At 44.0% G+C, this 20,523-nt stretch overlaps 2 protein-coding genes across 5 annotated transcripts in view; both read left to right on the top strand.

Moving 5' to 3' along the window:
• Nucleotides 1–36: 36 nt before the first annotated feature.
• Nucleotides 37–5,148, top strand: tlx1 (T cell leukemia homeobox 1). Its single transcript, XM_062519739.1, has 3 exons — nt 37–593; nt 1,379–1,580; nt 2,488–5,148. The coding sequence occupies exons 1-3, from the start codon at nt 122–124 to the stop codon at nt 2,696–2,698; spliced, it is 885 nt and encodes a 294-aa protein (XP_062375723.1). The 5' UTR covers nt 37–121; the 3' UTR covers nt 2,699–5,148.
• A 3,677-nt stretch (nt 5,149–8,825) lies between these two features.
• smap1 (small ArfGAP 1) overlaps nt 8,826–20,523 on the top strand; it is a 105,380-nt gene continuing 93,682 nt past the window's right edge. The window contains exon 1 of one of the 4 annotated variants that reach the window (XM_062519247.1): nt 8,826–9,128. In XM_062519247.1, the coding sequence (XP_062375231.1) occupies nt 9,011–9,128 (118 nt within the window). In that variant the 5' untranslated portion in view covers nt 8,826–9,010. The remainder of the gene's footprint in view (nt 9,129–20,523) is intronic. The other 3 variants (XM_062519250.1, XM_062519249.1, XM_062519248.1) reach the window with 3 other exon arrangements.

Raw genomic sequence — 20,523 nt, 5'->3', positions numbered from 1 at the left:
ATGAGCTCACACCTATTAGATAACGACGGAAGCAGGACTCAGCAGACTTTAAAAAGCCTAAAGATAACGCGTGCAAGGTGGGAGACGCACACATTCCGAGGAGAGTTCCTTCGACTAGACCATGGAACATATAGGTGGGCATCTCCACCAAACTCACGTAGACACCATTAGTTTCGGGATTGACCAGATACTCAACAATGCGGATCAGGGGAGTTGCATGATCTCCAACCCGAGGATGCAGGACCTGGACTACGGCTTGGGAAGTATCGTCAGTACCGCTTACAACACCATGACCGGCAACTATAATGGCAACAACGCTGGTGGATACAACAGCAACGCTTGCAGCATGGGCTCGCTGAATAGCACTTATAACATGAACATGGGCATGAGCGTCAACGCGAATGGTCTTAATTCGTCAGGGGTGATCCGTGTGCCCGCGCATCGACCGCTTAGCAGCATGCACTCTTCAATAACCACCAACGGTGCTTCGGTGCCAAGTATGGCAAACATGGCTACCATTAACAACCTCACGGGATTAACGTTTCCCTGGATGGAGAGTAATAGAAGATATACCAAAGACAGATTCACTACAGGTAGGCTTAAAGTAATGCATCATCTTCTAACCACTTTATGGAGAAGGAGCCTTTCGTGCGCTCTAAGATGCTTTATTTAACATCGAATGTTTGGGTTGTTTATGTCTTCTCGAAAGCCAAAAAGCAAGTAGAATGTATGGGCCTACAATATCCTGCATTCATGAACAACCCAGATATCAGGTTATACATGGAACAAATATGGAACATGCACTTTGTCATTAATTTATTGATCATCTGTGCACGGGTATGTTTCAGTCACACTAATTGTATGTGTGGTAAGGATAGGCCTACCACCGCTGTAGTGATATTTTGTGTAGTCCACGGTAGGCCTATATGCATTACCACCCATGGAATGCTAAAAAATCTTAGATTGTCCTCTTTGTCGATGTATTGATTTATTAACTGCAAAGTGGAGGAAAACCTATCATTGTCATGCGCTTTCTTTAAAGTTATGGGCAACAATTACTTAATTAAAGGCTAAGTAAAACAAACTGTCAAGTTTGAGAATCTGTGATCCTTGACTGGCATGCTGTTCCTCTGCTTAAGGCCTACTGCTTTGCAAAAAATCAGCTTTCTATCCCAAGTGCCTATCTTAAAGTTCTTAAAATGTTAGTGCTTTCCACCTGATCCCCGTGTCGTATTCTACCTACGGGCTTGCCTTAACCGTACTTTCACCTCCCCAATGACTCTGCTCTGCTGTTGTCCCTGCTGATTTTACCGCCTGCTTTTGCCCCCATCTCCCGATCTAGTGGCCCTCTCACCGTTCACTGTAACACGCCGTATAGGTCATCCGTACCAGAATCGGACTCCGCCGAAGAAGAAAAAGCCCAGAACGTCCTTCACTCGACTGCAGATCTGCGAGCTGGAGAAGCGCTTTCACCGACAGAAGTACTTGGCTTCCGCGGAGAGAGCAGCCCTGGCCAAGGCACTCAAAATGACTGATGCACAAGTCAAAACATGGTTCCAGAACAGAAGAACAAAATGGAGGTGGGTACAGGCCTGAACATTAATATGTCTACTGTACAATGAAGCGATTGTTGTCATGGAGCAGTGAATGTCTACGTGTAAAATACAATAAGTAAATGTGCTACTATGGTAGGCCTAATTCAACGCCATGTCTCCACGCTATCTAACATCGGATGAAAAAATTATCCATGTGTTATGTAATTAAAATGAGGATTGTTAACCTGTAAAGCCAAATAATTTTGGGAGATAGAGTGAGACATTATTTAATTTTGTATGTGAATAAATGTTTTAAATTCAATGAAATATAGGCTATTTCACATAAATGCATATCATGTTAAACTTTTCATATATCTAACTAGCCTAAAGTTTTTGCAGTTCTGACCTTTGCCTAATTATGATTCATCTCGTAAAATGCAAGAAAAAAGTGGGCTAATCATTTGCATTGTAATAGGCCTATTTAGAAATATGTCGAAGTTACACAAGGAAGAACTTGAACTTGTTCGTGCTGCTGTAATTAGCACACTTGGAGATTGATTTCTCTGGCCAGTGCTTAAGACAATCTGTTCGCTGCTTTTCTCTGGCCAGTGCTTAAGACAATCTGTTCGCTGCTTTTCTCTGGTCAGTGTTTAAGACAATCTGTTCGCTGCTTTTCTCTGGTCAGTGCTTAAGACAATCTGTTCGCTGCTTTTCTCTGGTCAGTGCTTAAGACAATCTGTTCGCTGCTTTCTAGCCTAGGTTGTCCAACGTGGGCTTTTACTCAATTGAAGGCTCATAATCTCTATGGGCGAAGTTGGTGCCATTTTCACATGTAACAAACCCATTTCTAGGTCTACACGCGATATTTCTTCAGACATGTAAATACAGTACTGAGGGGCTCTGATACCTTACCTGTGTCTATATAACCCAACTCTCTTAACTTCACGTCAAGGCGGCAGACAGCGGAGGAGAGGGAGGCTGAACGGCAGCAGGCGAACCGAATCCTAATGCAGCTCCAACAAGAAGCCTTCCAAAAGACTATAAACCAGCCGGCCAACCCGGACCCTATCTGCCTACACAACAGCTCCCTCTTTGCACTTCAGAACCTACAGCCTTGGACTGAGAACACTGCAAAAATGAGCAGCGTATCAGCCTGCGAGTAACTGTGGATATTTACTCACTTTTTTCACCATGGACAAGGATAATTTACAGAACAAGAAATGGTTCTCTCTGAGGCAACGTTTTATTTGTTTCTCCCTCAACCCGTTATGATATTTATTCAGTTGGCTAACACACAGGCAACATAGGCCTACTTATGGTTATTTCAATACTCAATACTGCATTTAGCTTGAAGGCGTTCAACCCGGTGGTATAGGTAGTAGACGTTTACCTAAAATCAAACGCATTTGTCTATATGCTATTGTACGAATTAATCGAGCTAGAAGAAATTTATTTTGGGGGTAAAATTAGACACGCCACTGTACTGCTTCAAATCCGGATACTGGGACTATGATTGACAATTAGTGCAGGTCTAAAAATAGTTTTTTTTTTTTTTTTTTTGCACTAGGCCTATAGAAATTAATTCATTTGTAACCTAATTTAATTCTCTGAGCTCGCACTCAGCGGCATTGACAGTAATAATTAATCTTAAATTAATCTCGGAGATTGAAAGTATTTCTTAGTGCTTTTTGAATACTTTAGGCTATATGCGTTTTTGACAGATTCAATAAATCAGACAGACTTATAGTAGGCCTATACAAGACTTTTTTAATTATTATTATTTTGCCAGAACAGTGCGCAGACGAAATTCTGTTGGATAGCCTATTAGGCGCGGGCGGCTCCTGTTGTGGATTATTACAAAATAAATAACTAACAAAACACTTAGGCCTACTTATGGGACGTCCATGTACTTTCCACTTTCCACAGGAGTAGGCTAAATCGAAGGTTTATAAATTGCAACACAACACATTTATACATTGAAACACATTTATACATTTCATGAAATTACTTGAATAGAATTACTTTGAGTTTTTTGTTGCCAAATCCGTCGCATTGCGCAATGGATGACTGAAAATATTTCCAAGGTCATCCATGCAGTGCCATATCCTGTAAGCCTTCATCTTGTGTCTTCATAATAGCTACGTCAATTAAGCACTTAAAACGTCACTCACATTTTGAACAACCACTAGGCTACATTACATTAACGTTCACCTGTGATTCAAAAGCATTTTGAAGATGAATATAGATTTATACAGCACTCATAACTTATGACTGAGGGTCTTCTTGTATTTTGTGTAATCTACTTCCCATACCAATGCACTTATTACCATGTATGCAAAGACTAGCATTGTGAGATCTATTGGTAAAATATTGTATATGGATTGTAAACAACATTTGATAATATGTCTGAATACCAGTCATCGTTATGATGGATGGCATTCTCCAAAGAGTGAGTGACATTAGTGGTTGCATGATAAATGTATGGCCTCCCAGCTCTAGAGGGAGTGTCTTACATTATGTTTGTGAGGTTAACCCTGGGCAGATGGGTTGGAGTGTTTCTGAGACTGTGCAGGAGCCTCTTTCGCTCTCTCGCTCTCCCACTGCAAGCGAAGGAATGCGGTGTTCCGTTTCATCATCACTTTTTCAAATTATAATTTTCAATGCGCCATGCCAGCAACACCCCTTTCTCGCACAGCCCCAAATAGTTTCTCTTAGGCTTAGATTTCTGTGAAGAGACTATCCTGCCTTTATAGAAACCAGTTCCACTGGACATTGCATTGATTTGACACAGGTCTGGTAAACAGGGTCAGTTGCTATTTGGAAGTCAGCAAAAACATCCAATATTTTTTTGAAAAAAAAAAAAAAGCTATGGCCAAAAGTGGGGATGAATGCCCCCCCCCCCCAGCTGTAATGGAAATTAACAGGGTTTTCCTTACACATCACAGTATCAAATATTTAAAAGTGAATCAGTGGTCATAACAGGACCCATCTTGTCACCAGCACTACAAATTCAAGATGAGAAATGCCAGAAGTACATTTGATGTCTCCGTATGCGTTTCGAAAGGATAACCACAAAATGTGGTTGTGCAAGGGGGAGAAGAGGCATCAAACCAAGCTGATCAGGTTTGATTTTTTCCAGGCACTTTTTCAGCTCTGCAAAATGTACAAAGCAAATGGTCACTGGCACTGAGTTCAGTGTGGTATGCTCAAATTCAGCCTTCAGAGACAGCAATAACATACTTCAATTTTTAGTAGAGGCTTACTCTGCAATCAACTGTTCCTTTGGAAGCTCTTTTCAAAAAATGAAAAATAGCCGGCAAACAAAGCAGTTGTATATTTGATGTTAAAGTTGAAAGAGGATATGCAAAGGAGGTGTACTTTTCTTAAAAATGTGAAATGGCATCATCTTTATGTAAGTCAAACATTAAAGTACAGCATGCATTTTTTTCCACGTTTATGTTTTTAGATATTCTGGTTATGTTCATTAAAACCTGTGTAGGTTTTATACAACACATTTGTAATAAATTACATGATTTTCTATTTGGTGAATATTTGTCCAGTTTTTTAAGAGCAGTATGTAAATACTTTCTCTCCTGCTTAATATGTTGTAAGCAAAGCCCCATTACTTGTGTGTTTACATCTTTTCCAAATATATTCAATATACACATCTGTCAAACAAGGCACAGAATTACAAATAGCAACCATGAATAAAACATTTGCTTATCCACATACAGGCCTACACATTGTCTTTCCCTGATATATTCTGAACTCGCTGAGAAACAACAGCATTAAGTGGCAGTTTAATCTAACAACCTATAATGAAAGAATGATGATAGCAAACATTTTAGCACATTTGTAATTAACACCTTGTAGTACAAGACCCCCCCCCCCCCCCATCTGTTAAGGCATGGCAAAACTATCTACTATTGTTAGGGTCTATAGATACATGGCAATCTAAGTATCCATTGTAAGTCAATGTATATTTGGAATCAGAGTAGGGTAGGCCTACACATATGTCCTAGAAATATGTAAATAAAATCTGGCAAAAGACAAACAAAAAACCCTTCCATAAGTTCAGTGGTGTCTGGCAAGGTAGCCTATGCTTAGACCTAACTTTGTATTAAGTATTTATGATGAATATGCCTAAATAAATTAATGAAGGTCAAGCCATCTAGCAAAGAATTAATTTGATATTCAACGAATCAACTGACAAAAAATGAAATAAACAAAAAAATTAAGGTGCATGTATTAACATGCATTCTGTCTTTAGAGGGCGACATTGCAGCACGTTTGAGTAAAGAGAGCACGACGGCGCCTTGTGATGACAAAACATAAACGTCATTTTAGATGGCCAAACATGATACTTGTGTAACTACGCTTGTTGTCCTCCGTGATTCCAGTTGAAACTGCGGAATAACTTGATATAGCCAACATGTCAGTAATACACGCGTTCACATCCACCAGGCGCGTACTATCTAAAGGCTTGCTTGTGGAGCCCATCCTAAAAGGTGAGTAAATGTGTCATTTATCCAGCTTTTGCGTAGCCTAACTACAACTTTGTGTGAGTGTGTTCCCATTTGTCAGGGTGGGCTACATTTTGCAATGTCTATCACACCAAAGTCAACCGATAGAATAGCCTAACATATTTTAGACTGAAATGTAACTGTATGGTATGACTATGTATGTACCTATATAGGCTGGTTTGCAGGCATACACCAGCTCGTGCCCTATGACTATAAATAGAAAGCATATGGTAATTTTGTCAATTTTCCTTCCAAAGCTTGTTCCAGGACAGCGAGTGGCGTGAGTAAAGATAAGGAACCACTCAGAAAGGCCAAAACACCTCAGGGACGTTTTGACATGGATGAGAGTGAGACGAAAGTAAAGGATCCTCTTCAAAGTAAGTTAATCAGTGTATGCTTCTCTTTTAATTATGCCTGACAGCCCTATACTATCTATGGGTGCCTCTCATTCAGCGTTTATACATCCTCCCTCGCTCCTCGGGCCTCGATCCTCACTGATCTACATAAAGAAAGATAGAGGAAGGGATAGACTATCCCATTGTTGCCGCCCCATCATTCTTTATGTACATCAGTGAGGATCGAGGCCCGAGGAGCGAGGGAGGACGTATACACACTGAATGAGAGGCACCTTGTGCAGTAGCACAGTTTCACATCACGACACAAGGTAATCTTGTTCAGAACAGCCCTTCTAACACAGTAGGCTATTACTGCAGTACTTCCACTGAATATAAACACTGTATCCTTTCAGAATTCCCTGACGATGTGAACCCTGACACTAAAGAGAAAGGAGGACCAAGGGGACCTGAGCCAACCCGCTACGGGGACTGGGAGAGAAAAGGCCGCTGCATTGACTTTTAGACCAGTCCAAATACATCGCTGGCCCACTTACATCATAATGAACGAACCTGAAAGTGCAGTCATGCATTTAGAAGACATTTCTGGATGAGATGCAAAGTATCTCCCCCAAATAATACCGTATAAGCAAACGAAATGATTGTCAATATGTGCTGTTTAATGTGTTTATTCTTTAGGCAAACGCCATTTGTTATTTCCACATAAATCATGCTCTTTGTGAACGCAGTAGTGGATCTTACAAATTTGCACAATAGTTTTGTTGAACTATCCGAATGACAACATGATGTACAGTTTGAGCCGTTGCTCCAGTCATTCCCTCTATATATAGTGTATTTGTGAGACAAAATAAATGGTTGTCACTTGTGTCTGTATTTGTTTACTTATCTAGTTGGCTACTTTAGATGTAGATTTACCAAATCGTTGTGGTAATAACATGGAAAAAAAAATACCAAAATGTCACCAAAATGAGCCAATTTCACAGTGTCCAGGTGCCTGGCCTAGTTGATGTTAATGATGCCTTAATTGGCAGGGTAAAACATCTTCCTGTTTCTGTCTTTCCTATAGACTGAGCTGTTCCAGAGGAAGTTAGTTTACACAGTGGCGACATCTTGTGAAATAGGCTCATGGGGTGCGTCTCATGCAGCGTTTATACGTCCTCCCTCGCTCCTCGATGCCTCGATCCTCACTGATCTACATAAAGAATGATGGGGGGGAAACAATGGGATAGTCTATCCAGTGTTAGTTATAGATCAGTGGGAACGGCCCTCGAGGATCGAGCATCGAGGATCGAGGAGGCATGATGAGAGGCACCCATAGTGTGTATCGTAATAGTGTAAATACTTTCATCATGGTGTTGATTCTCACTTGTATGTTTGTTGGTCAGAGGTGGAAAAGTCCTGTTAACACAGGTGATTTCACTAATTACTTGATTTACCTGGCTGAATTAGTGGAATCAGCTGATTTTGTGAATAGGAATATATGAGGTAGGACTTTTATGTTCTGAAGCTGAGCTTTCCTCCTCTGTAATTCATGCTGGATGTAATGGCAAAATGCTGCCAGCTAGTCTTTGTTCTCCTTACCTGATGTCCTAATGCTTGCAGTTGAACATCCTTCTACTGCTCCAGAAAACTGCTTTGCTCGTTTAGGATATATTTGAAACAGAGTGATTGTAGGCATTTTCCTGAATGTGAGGAAGAAAATGTCTCTGGTGAACATTGGGCAGTGTGTTTCGGTGCACTGCGTACCAGAAATTTGCAACTCTTTTTTTGGCCTTGTCCCTTTGAATTTGAAGGACTTTGAATTACTGGTGTGCATGTAAAAAAAATACATTTAGGGGCTTTGCTAAATGAAAATACCAGAGATCATAATGGAAGGACTCTGGTGTAACCTGTTAAGTTACAATTGGGTACGAAGCATTTTCAACTGAGCAACAAATCTATGGTGAGATCATGAGGCTGCACTTTTATAGGCCTAATTGGAGATACATATCATTATGCATGTCTGAGCTAATACTTTACAAACACAGTTACATTCAAGTGTTGAAATGGAATAATGTTAAACATAGCGAGTAGATTTGAATTGAACCCCCATACTTTTGAGGTAGATTATATCTAGCTACGTAAAAACTGTAAAATCGACTAACCTGCATGGATGTTCAGTGCTCATTCAAATCACTGTCATCAACGTCATCAGTTACACGAGTTGTGTGCGTCAAACTATACGTAATTTGACGCATGCAGGGTCAAACACAAGCAAAAACTTCAAGATTTACTACTGACATAAACCTACAACATGAATATTTAATCCGTGACCACTGGCAAAGTACATGTTTTCGCCCTTTCCTACTGTAAAACTCACCAGAATCGATATTTAATCGCGTTTAAAATCAAGATTTAGCTTCAATCTACAAAAAACCTTCCGCTTCCGGGTGCTTACATTTCTCTGCCATACTCCGCTCCAGTCTTTTCCCTTCCCAGCTGTGTGTATGCTGCGTTACCCCGGGGGATGGTCTGCCATCTGACGCGAACAAGTTAACCACATTCAAAACGGGCAAAGTTGGCGATTTCATAAAGAACGGTAAAACAAACAGTGAGCAAAATGACGACGCGATCGGAGAGAGAAAAGGCCCAGAAACTCAATGAACAGCATCAGGCCACACTGTCCAAAATGCTAAGGGAGGACGACAACAAATACTGCGCCGACTGTGAGGCTAAAGGTAACGTTAAGCTGTGGCAGAAACACCGCTTTTTGCTTCATGAATGTGTCCGTAGAAGTCACTAACTGGCATCCAATGAACATGACATAGCTGATTACATTCATGGAAATGTATTGTCTTGCGTATAATGTAAAACTATATGTTCAGTAAAAACGGCAAGCTGGTCGTGAGGTGTTAGCTGGACAGCCAGGTATGGATAATATAGCTTTACCGTTCAGCTAAGTTAGCTCACTATTAGCCGTACGATCCATGGACTGCTGCCTCCCGTTGGCTAGTTAGCTTGGGATGCTATCTTTCCTGCTAGCTGTCTAGCTAGCTAAGACGGGAGTTTAGGTGGAACCTCGTTTGAAAGCCACGTCCTTGGTTCATTATTTATGTATGGACGGAAAACATAGTTTCTTCATAGTCCACAACACTTCCTATGCCATATATTCTCTTTAATGACCAAGAAGGACAACATCGAAGTGTGACACTTAGGTGTTAGTAGCTAGCGGAAGGAGATTGAACGAATCTAACATTTGCCTCAGCAACTTGTAGCTACGTTAGCGCCGCTAATTATTCTCGTAGATGTCTTATAACAGGAAACGTTATTTAAATCATTGAAGACACTTACAATACTAGTGACAGTCCTTGCATATAACTGAGTATGTGCGTGTAAGACATTTTTACAGTCGCGTGACATAATCACAATCAACGCAGGTGCCTGTCTTATGACATGTTATCATCATGGAATGGATGCTTATTTGCTGAAGCCAAAGTGGTCTATCGGGGTCCACTGGCTAATTTAAATGGTGCAGCTCCATGTTACTGATTTCAGTAGGTGAGCAACAGATTGAAAATAAACCATAAAACGGGCACTTCCCCCCTCCAGAATAGGGAACTGTTTTATCACAAACAAAAGGTATCTTTGTCTACTTCACATTGTTCTTTAATGATCTAATCAGTTGCTTAGCCTTAAGTGTTTGGATTGTGGCATTACACATACTCATACATATTTTAGTTTGTGCAAGGTAGAACAGAGTTTCCAGTCTAGTCCATGTGGACGTGGTTCCCAATTGAACCAGAATTGGATGTATCCATGCAATATGATGAAACAGAGTAATTTTGGCTGTGCTTCATTAATTGCATTTCAGCATTTTTTATTTTAGATATGAGGGCAAAGGTCACCCGTGGCTGCATGTGGAATTTTGGTTTAAGGTTATCCAAGCAAACATATTTATGGAGTAATAGTCTACTCTGTAATTATGACCAAAAACAAGTTGAAAGAGTCTTGCCTATTGTGGTTAGTGGAATGTGTGACGTTTTTGTTCAGATGCATAGCTCGGGGATGGGTCTAGCCAGGTGGGTATGTCCATTAGCACAGAGAATCCTCTAATTCTCTTGGAATGCAAGTCACGGCCTTCTCAAAATGCATGCTCATGATAAGGCTGAAGTGTATCAGAAAGTCAGTTGGAGATGTTGTAAGACTTCTCATCTTATCTCATTGAAAACAATTTTGGCCAGTCATGCTGTGTCACAGAGTGAGCCAGTGGCAATGGCAGTTGTTGCTCGGGGCGTACCACTGACCCCGTTCTCTCCTTCCTCATGCCTGTCAGCATAGAGGATCATCTAGTTTTGCTGTGTGTGTGTGTGTGTGTGTATTTGCATGTGCGCAAGCCGTACTGCTGAGCTTCTCTGCAGATGGGCTGCGAATCAGGTGTGTGTGTGTGTGTGTGTGTGTGTGTGTGTGTGTGTGTGTGTGTGTGTGTGTGTGTGTGTGTGTGTGTGTGTGTGTGTGTGTGTGTGTGTGTGTGTGTGTGTGTGTGTGTGTGTGTGTGTGTGTGTGTGTGTGTGTGTGTGTGTGTGTGTGTGTGTGGCTGTTCAGTGGGCCACCGCATGCATGGTCACGTTCATCAAGTCCCCAGGGATAACCAGTCTCTGTCGCTTTCTCTGGATCACTGTCTCAAGTCTTCTAAATTCACTCTCCATACCTCTCCTGCTGCTCTCACTCTTTCGGTCCCTTTCTCCTGCCTTCTGTTCCTTTGTCTTTATATTAGTCTCTCTCTCTCTCCCTCTCGCCCTCTCTCACTCCCGCTTCCTCTCTTTCTCCCTACCTCGCTCTGACGTCAGAGTGCGCCACCAAACCAAAGCGGGCCTTTTCAGCGAAGGAGCGATTGTGTCTTTGTACCGGCGGGCAGCACTCGGGTTGGGCTCACGTGCTCACTGTTTAATCTCTTTAAGTATGAGAGGGCATTGTTGGACCCAAATCCCACTTTATTATCTCCCACGTGTGCTGTGACGGAAGTCATACTCGGTTAAAAAGAAAAGGAGACAGGAAGGAACAGAGAGAGAGGGACAGACACACACACACACACACACACACACACACACACACACACACACACACACAAACAAACAGACGCTCGCTCTCTCTCTCTCTCTCTCTCTCTCTCTCACACACACACACACGTACATACACACTCACCCCTACCCATCATCCTATTATTTCTACTATTGTTTATTTTGTGCTCACATGTTACATTGTATATACATTATACATGTATATTTGTAACACTAGCTTTGGCAGCACTTTACCAAACAGTCAGGTTAATAAAGCACCTTTGATTTTGAAATTTGAATTTGAGACGGAGGCAGGAAAAAAAGGAAATGGTGAACCTAGGCAAACAGACAGAACCAGAGACAGAGACAGCGTATTCCCAAGGTCATGACGTTGGGAGTGTTTTGGTGGCCTACATTCGGGTGTGTGTGCATGGCCGAGCCGGCGCACCTGAGACGCAGCGCAGCGGCCCGTCACACGGGCGCGTCCGCTTCTCCATGACCGCGCCGGGCGCAGCCAGCTCTGGTTTCCTCCTCCTGTTGTTTCAGGAGTTTCCACCGGCCGGCCACGAGAATCTCAGATGTCCCTCCCTGACAACACGCCCTGCTGTTGCTGTTGTTCTGACAGGTGTCAGTCTCTCTCTCTTGCCGTGTTCCGATTTGCATACTGCTGTACCTACAATACCCAATATGAGTGCACAAGCTGCATTGGCATATGCAGCCATAGGTATTGTAAGTACAGGGTTATGCAAATCGGACTGCTCTCTCTCTCTCTCTCTCTTTCTCTCTCTCTCTCTCTCTCCTCTCCCTCTTGCTCTCTGTCTGTTTTCCTCTTTCCTTTGGTATCAAGTTGTACAAGTTGTCAGTGACACAGTTACTGATGGCCAGTAGCCACTGGCAGGCTGTGCATGCATACGACATTCAAAAAACACTCATTACTAGCACTATTGGAATCAGAACGTATGGTTCTAAAATATAGGAATTTATGTCCTTATTTGTTAATTTATGTTTATTAAAATGTGTCTTATGTTTGCACGCATATGAGTATGTGGTGTGTATGTCTTTAGAGATCAGGGGCACTGTTATGGTAGTGTTTTGCTGTTCTACATGGGCACATCCCATGCGTCAGTTGCTCTCTGCTCCGGATTGCAGAACCGATGGGTCTGTTGAATTTCTTGTTGCCGTTTCTGTAGCAAAGGTTTTTTTTGACAGGGAGGGGTTGCTAGCCCCTCGCCCAACCCTCCTCCTTTCTCATCTGGGCTTGGGACCGGCAATGGCGGAGTTCCTTGGATTGCCAGGTTGGCATTAATGAGGGTGTCATTCCGTGTGGTCCATGTGTAGTCCAGATGGGATGACCAACACCATCTCCCGTTGGCCTGGAGGGACACTTAAACCCTGACTATTTTCCTGTTTAGTTAGAGCAGCTGGTGGATCTTTATGTGAAGTCATGCTGTCTTTCCCTTGATGCGCATCATTGTAATAAAACTCTGTTCCAGATTTTTCCGAGCATTGGCAGACTGGGCCTTCATTTATCTGTGGTATCAAAATGCCCATCACTATGTTCTTGTCTACTTGATCATCTAGTCATTGTCTTCCATACAATAAAAATATCAATATCAATAGATATCTCTCCCTCTCTCTGCCATTGCTCCATATCCAAGGTTTCCCAGGTACCTACAGTACATACTGATTTATGCTTGTGCTAACACAGATGATTAGAAATTGTAATGAAAGCGTCTGCCTGCTAATTATGTCGTGACAGCTACAGCACAGAGGTGCTCTCAACTCACAAAAGGCAGGAGGATGCAGGGCTACAAAGTGCTGCGTCCTGGCTGAGAAACGGGGCTCAAGAGACCGTTTTGCCTACTTTGTACGTCGGTTATCCACAGTTGCTTTCTTAGCCTTATTCCACAGCAGTCTCACTGAAAGTTGTTTTGAGTTTGTGACTGGTGATTAAGGAGCTGGGCTAGCGTGCAGTAGCCTGAAAAGTTCTGAGTTCAGTTCCCAGCTTCCACCGTGGTGCTATTGAGCAAGGCACATAACCCCAAGTTGCTCTGGGGACAGTGTAAATATAACAGACATACAGTATGTTGGTCATTTTGGATATAACATGTTCGCTAAGTGAATAAATGTAAATGTCAATGAGTAACACCTTAGGTGGCAGATTCAGGTGATTGGTGATGTCAGGCCCGATGTTGTGTTGTGATTGGTCGTCACTGCTCTGGGGAGGAGGGCTGCACACGTCAGTTGCCCTGCAGACCTGAGTGGTTGGAGAGTGAGTTACAGTGAGCGCAACATGGAGACGTCTTGATGGCTGTTGTTATGAGTTCTGACAGAGTTGTAAGGCTCGTTCAGACATGGCTGAATGGCATAGAGCCTAGAGGTGTGTACACACACACATACACACACACACACACACACACTCACAGGCTTCACAGCCATAAAACAAGAAATAATCAATTGTATGCTGGCACTCTTACTGCGTCTCTGTCAGGCGAAAGCTAATTCAGTGATCTAGCACATATAGTCAAGTGCAAACACACGCTCCTACCACAAAAAGGCTGGCTCACTCTAAATGATGGCTCTCGTAATTCCTTATTGAGTAGTGCCTGCCCCTAATCCTGACCTGTGTGTGTGGGTGTGTGTGTGTGTTGGTGTGTTTACACACATGTATGAATGCGAGTATGTGACTCAGAGGTTACATCACCAGATGGCTTTCTGTAGCTGCCCAGTGTTGTCCGCACACAAACATGCCTGTTGCCTAGCGATGAACCTCTAGCCCTATACACATCTCCACAGATTTGTGTGTGTGCGCGTGTGCGTCTCTCTTTGTGCGTGTTTTGTTTGTTTGTTTGTGTGTGTATTGGGGGAGGGGGGGGGGGGGCAGTATTTTGCGTGGTTGTGTATTCATAACGGGATGCACTTGACGGCGTGCCCTCTGAAGGAGAACGGAGAAATAAGGCAGAATTTATGAGCCGAACAAATCAAACGCTAATGCACAGAACACTCCAACCGTTGAGTCACAGAGACAGAGAGAGAGAGGGGGGGGGGGGGGGGTCTCTGAGGATGAAGAGAGGAGGTAGGGGGGGAAGAAAACTCATCCTGAAGATAAAAGCACCACACACACACACATACACACACACACACACACACACACACACACACACACACACACACACACACACAAACACACACACACGTACGTGTCAGTCTCTAATGGTGTTGTGTCTGGAAGCGAGCCGGCATGCACCCCTCACTCCTCACTTGTTCCTGCATCATGTCACATCCTGTGACCTTGTGGTAAGGGTGACCCCCACCCCCCACCCCCCCCACCCACACACACACACACACCCACACACCAACCACCACCACCAGCACAATCACAAACCCACTCACCAACACGATGGCACCCCCTCCCAGTGTTCCCACCCGAGGACTAGATAGCCAGCTAATGCGGGTGCTCTCATCACTAATCCTTTATTAACTGGCTTTACTGTCTGTCTGCTTGGGCTGGGTTGGGCTCTCCTCCGTATGGCAATTCTAATAGTCCTGTTGGGCTAGTTACAGCACACACACACACACACACACACACACACAGGGCAGGCTTATCTCCAGCTCCAGTTTGTTGCCCCATGGGTGATTGGCCTTTCTTTGGGCTTCTGCACAGCTGATAGGGACTGGAGGGACCGTGAGGCAAACGGCTGGATAAGCTAAATGGACACACACACACACACACACACACACACACACACACACACACACACACACACACTCACTCTGACTCACATCACATGCACAACTGCACCCCGTCTCAGTCCACACACCCTGTCTCACCTACTTTCTCTATCTTGCTGTCTCTCTGATGTGCACACACAGTCTCTCTCTCTCTCTCTCACTCACGCCCTCTCTCTCTCACACACACACACACACACACACACACACACACACACACACACACACACACACACACACACACACACACACACACACACACACACACACACACATCAGTCACTCTCTGTCCCTGTTGATTTCCCTCTCCACTTAACGGAACTCTCACATACATTAATGCTCTGGCATGCTGTGTTGAAAGGAGCAGCCCCCTGCTGGGAATGTCTGCAGTCTCTCTCTCTCTCTCTCTCTCTCTCTTTGTCCTTTTCCCCTTTTTCTCTCTTCTCTCTCTCTGTCTCTGTCTTTCTGTCTCGCTGTCTTTCTTTTTTTTCTTTCTTTCTCTCTCTCTTTTCTCCTCCCCTAATCTTCCCTCATAAGCATACACACAGTCTCTCCCAAGAAGGACGCACACTCGTGAACACATTCTTATTCCATATCTCTCCATGCTGTGTGTCACATGCCTCCCCAGTCTCTCTCCACACACACACACACACACACACACACACACACACAGAGTCCGGAGGCGTTTAGAGGGTGGTGCATGTGGAGGTGCGTGGCGAGGCCGAGTGAGATGTTGTGGACGGAGCGGCTGTAACGGCTGCACGTGCTGGTGAGCGGCTGGAGTGGACGCTGTGGGCATCAGCGCTGCTCACATCTGTTCAATCAGCGCTGAGCAGCCAGGGGGCTGCTGTCTTTGAAAAGTACCGCAGTGTGTGTGTGTATGTGTGTGTGTGTGTGTGTGTGTGTGCGCCTCAGCAGTCGAGCTGTACACTCCATATGAACCGTGTGTGTGTGTGTGTGTGTGTGTGAGAGTGGCTTTGTGTGTAAGGCTTCTCTCACCATCCATCATTCTCACACTTCACACACCACGAGAGGGACAGGAAGTGCACCTCTCTTCACTTCCCGTGTGTGTGTGTGTGTATGTATGTGTGTGTGTGTGTGTGTGTGTGCACTTTGTCATTTTCACTCTCAGCGCGATAAGAGCTGCTGACAGCGCTGTAGCCTACGCTGTGTGTGTGTGTGTGTGTGTGTGTGTGTGTGTGTAGGTTAATTGTGCACACTTGGCAATCTGACATTCTGTGTGTGTCTGTGTGAAGGAGAGCGAGAGAGCATAGAGAAAGATCATACGTGTGTGTGTGTCCGCAAATTGTGCACACTTGGCAATCTGACATTCTGTGTGTGTGTGTGGGAGAAAGAGAAAGTGAGCAAAGAGAAAGACCGTCCGTGTGTGTGTAAGAGAGTGAGAGAAGAAAAACAGTGTGTGTGTGTGTGCCCTTGGTCTCTGTCATAGGGCCCAGGCTCCCCCTGGAGTTCACAGCACACAGCAAATGACCTCTAAAGCTCCCCTCATTCCACACACACACACACACACACACACACACACACACACACACACACACACACAGAGCTCTGCTGAGTTTCCAGCTCGCCGCCTCTGCAGGTAGCATGAACAGCTCAACAGTCACCGTGCAGAAACTCTTTTCACACAGCTCTGGGCCTCTCCTCTCTCCCCCTCTTTTTCTCTTCCCCCCCCCTCTCTCTCTCTTTCTCTTTTTCTGTCTCTCTCACATACTATTTTTTCTTGCGGTTAATCTGTAGCATTTAGTGGCTTTACTGAAAAGCTTATTTTCTTCAATGCGATAAGAATGAACTGATGGGGAAAAAATGGCAGAGGCTTTAATTTTTTGGTTGCTTTAAGTTATAGTTTCCTTGGTAGCATTTCTTCCTTAGGGTGCCCTCCACATGACTCCCTGACCTCCAGCTCTGGAGCATATGACTAATCTCACCTCTTTCTCTCTCTTTCCTCCCTCTATCTCTCTCTTTTCTCCCTCTATCTTTCTCTCTTCCCACCCCATATTCCACCAGGGGATGGCCTGGAGCACTGCTGCTCAGTGTTATTTTGTGTGTGTGTGTGTGTGTTTTCTCTGCTATTCTTGTTCAGAATATGGCACTTGACTGACACCCCACTCCACAGAAGAGCTTATTTTTTCCACCAACCATTTCACCGAAGTGTTTCATCTTTTCTTCTGAAATGTCTTCTCCTGACAGTTTTGAACTACTGTGCCCTTTTGCTTTGAGCAATGTAAAGTGTGTGTGTGTGTGTGTGTGTGTGTGTGTGTGTTTACTGGCTATGTTCCCTGTTGCTGTGACGCCTCCCTGCTTGTAAGGGCTCTTGTCTTGGCTGGGTCCCTTGCATTGTCAACATTGCATCAAATTCTGCACCAGATCCATGTGAACACACACACACACACACACACACACACACACACACACACGTGTGCGCCATAAAAATCTCCCTTCAAACCACAGGGGTTTTTGCAGTATGTGACATTTTGGTCAGGCTCATTTCAGAGTATTCTGTGAATGTTCCAATCCAAACGCCTCGCTCTGAGCGACTCTGATCTCCGATTGCAGAAGCGCTGGCGCATGTGTTCTCGTCACACAGCCCAGCCAGTGCGTTTGGCCCTTCGCTCAGGTGTTTGGGAGCCAACTCCGACTTACCAGCCAGAACAGGCCTAACCAAGTCTGTCAACTGACATTCCAAAATGTGATCATCTGGCAGAGCCTTCTGAGAGAGACCGAGACAGAGACGCAGGAGTAGCATGCAAAAATAGCCAACCCCCTTGAAAGTCCTCACCATTTCAATTCAAACATACTTAGTTCCCAGTCATTACTTATGAGTGTCTTGGTTTGCAATACCCACTCACTAACTCACTCGCTCCATGGCGCACTATTTAGTGAATAAGCACCCTATAGGTATAGACTAGGTAGTGCACACTAGTGGATGAGTGGACGTTTCAAACGCAGCTGAGAGAGGAGCGAGAGAGATGGACTCCTTTCCTTTTTCCTTCTCAATATCTCACAGCTCAGCCTGTAGAATAGCACGCTGCCGTCTTACGCGGTCCCCTAAGCCGTTGCCACGGAAACGGCGCCAAGCCCCTGTGCCAAGGTGACTGGTGACGAGGATTTAGCGTCGCCGCTGATGAGGTTGGCACCAAGGGCAAGTGTTTTGCCCACTGTGCCGAAGTGGTTTGTTTGGCATCCGCCCGCTGCAAGCTCAGCAAGTTTGAGTGGCAGGCAGCTGGGACACTCCGTGTGACCTCTTCATCAGACCCACAGCAGGGTTGGTGTTTAGAGGGGAACGGGGTTGTGTAACAAGGTTTTGTATGTCTTAAGGATTTCTTTCTCTGCGCCATAACATGTCTCTGTTTCATTTGTTTGTGAAATGGAACGAAACGTGAGAAATTAAAATGAGGTGGAACTGAACTATCTCTGCTGGATTAAAGTCTAACTTACGTTTTGTTTTAATATCTATTAAACAGACTACGTAAAGATTGTACAAATTTAGCCTGGCACGCCCTCCCAGTGACGCAACGCCTTCAGGCTTTTGCTGCTGGTCTGGTCAACTGCTCATTGAGAAGGATTTCTGAGTTCCCGAAATCTGCGGAACTGCCCCCTTTGGTCGAGAACCAATCAACTTTGAGCAGCTCCAACGGCTCTGGGTAGAGGCGTGTTCAAGGCAGAGGAAAGAGTGTTGTTATTGGTTTAAACTCGGCAAACCGCTTTCTGACATCTACCAGTAGCAAATCGAGGCACTTAAAGGAGGCGGGTCAACCAGCGCTTGCAAGAAACCATGTTAGCACAGGCTGTTGGTCAGACTAAAGTCTCGCAGAGCCTTTGAAAGTCGATGGTAATCAGGCTAGTACAAATTGGACCGCACGCCTTCATGTTGTAGAGTGAAGTTCTTACCTTGTCCACCAGATGGCGGCAGAAGAACACCTATGTTTCTCTATAGCAAACTCGGTGACATTTGCCTGCGGGTGTACTGCTAACAGAGCGCTTATTCCCTGGGCCTTTTTCTCCGTTCAAGTCTTTAAATAGCGTGTCTGATGCAAGTGCTTCCCTCACCAGCTGAAACAGAGGCGACCTTCCCCCTCCCTCTCTCATCCGGGTCTGCATAAGTAGACCTGTCTTGGTTGATGCTCAACCTTGGTGGAATCCCTTGTGGAGCCCCTCAGTGAGATGCAAATGGGGCTCCGTCTCACTCAAACATCACACCTCAACTCTGTAGTCAGTTTAGTAGGTTCTTTCAAGATTTTCCGTGTCTGACCTTTACGGCTTTGCCTTTACTAGCGCAAGGTTACTCAGGTCTCGTTTGTGCATTGATGTTCAGTGTTCACTCTGTAATGTGTTTTGACTGATATTGGGCAGTGATTCCCATGGACATGAGTGGGAAGCAGACTGGAAGGCCTTGACTATCTGTGTTGGCAGTCAATCAGAGAGGTTTATGGTGCTCCTGTCCTGACTTTAAATGTTTATTTTTGTATTAATAATAATAATAATAATAATAATAATAACAACAACAACAAATGTCTTTAGAAGGATGTGTGAAATATGCACAAAGTCCCTTATGATTGCTTTTCAAATTCTTATTAAGCTCTTGGAAATTATATTGTTTATGAATTACCACTCATTTCCTCACTGTTTGTTTGTGCTGCTCCATATCAGACAGACGCAGCCACCCATACGCCAAAAGCTGTTACCGCTAGAAATGTTTATTTCCAGCCTTTCATCCAAAAATGCCATCTTGAGTTATTTGATGTCTCTGTGAGTGCATATAGGCATTTAGGCGTACTCTTCTTTTAATGTGTCATTACTTGCTTCTTATTTAGCTGAGGGATATTTAGATGGTATCACTGCTTTTTAGTGTAAATCATTGTGCATGTGTGTTTGTGTGTGCGTGTGTGTGCGTGTGCGTGCGCGCACAGGGAATTGATTTATTTTCTTCATTATTCTCTGTCAGGATTGCCACGGGTCTGGAATATCATCAAATTATGGAAAGTCAGGGAATGTTATCATTTTGGGGGCAAAGTCATATCAGGAAATTTTGTTGGAGCAAGTTGTATATCTGGGTAGTGGGTAGTAGCTTTACTGCTTGTTTGAGTAGTCCAACTTTGTGTATTCAATGCCCATTTATTCATCTCGTGTGCTAAAAAGTAAAAGATTCTTGACTATGTGGCTGCTCTGAAATCATTGGTTTGTTGTTCCATTTGTTATATAGTAAGTTATGGGAAGTCAGTTTTTTTGTCAGTAAAAGTCATAGTATTTTGTATTTGATTGGCTTGATTTGAGAGAGGGAACCCTGTTTTGATTAAAGCACAATCTGAATGTGATTCATTTGGCTATT

Source organism: Sardina pilchardus, chromosome 18 (assembly GCF_963854185.1).
Source record: "Sardina pilchardus chromosome 18, fSarPil1.1, whole genome shotgun sequence".
NCBI lineage: Eukaryota > Metazoa > Chordata > Actinopteri > Clupeiformes > Clupeidae > Sardina > Sardina pilchardus.
This window is presented reverse-complemented; position numbering and strand designations above follow the sequence as displayed.

Coding starts and splice junctions, on each gene's coding strand:
- tlx1 (XM_062519739.1), top strand. CDS start 122: ATGGAACATATAGGTGGGCATCTCCACCAAACTCACGTAGACACCATT. Junction 594..1,378: donor CAAAGACAGATTCACTACAG/GTAGGCTTAAAG, acceptor CACGCCGTATAG/GTCATCCGTACCAGAATCGG. Junction 1,581..2,487: donor AACAGAAGAACAAAATGGAG/GTGGGTACAGGC, acceptor CTTCACGTCAAG/GCGGCAGACAGCGGAGGAGA.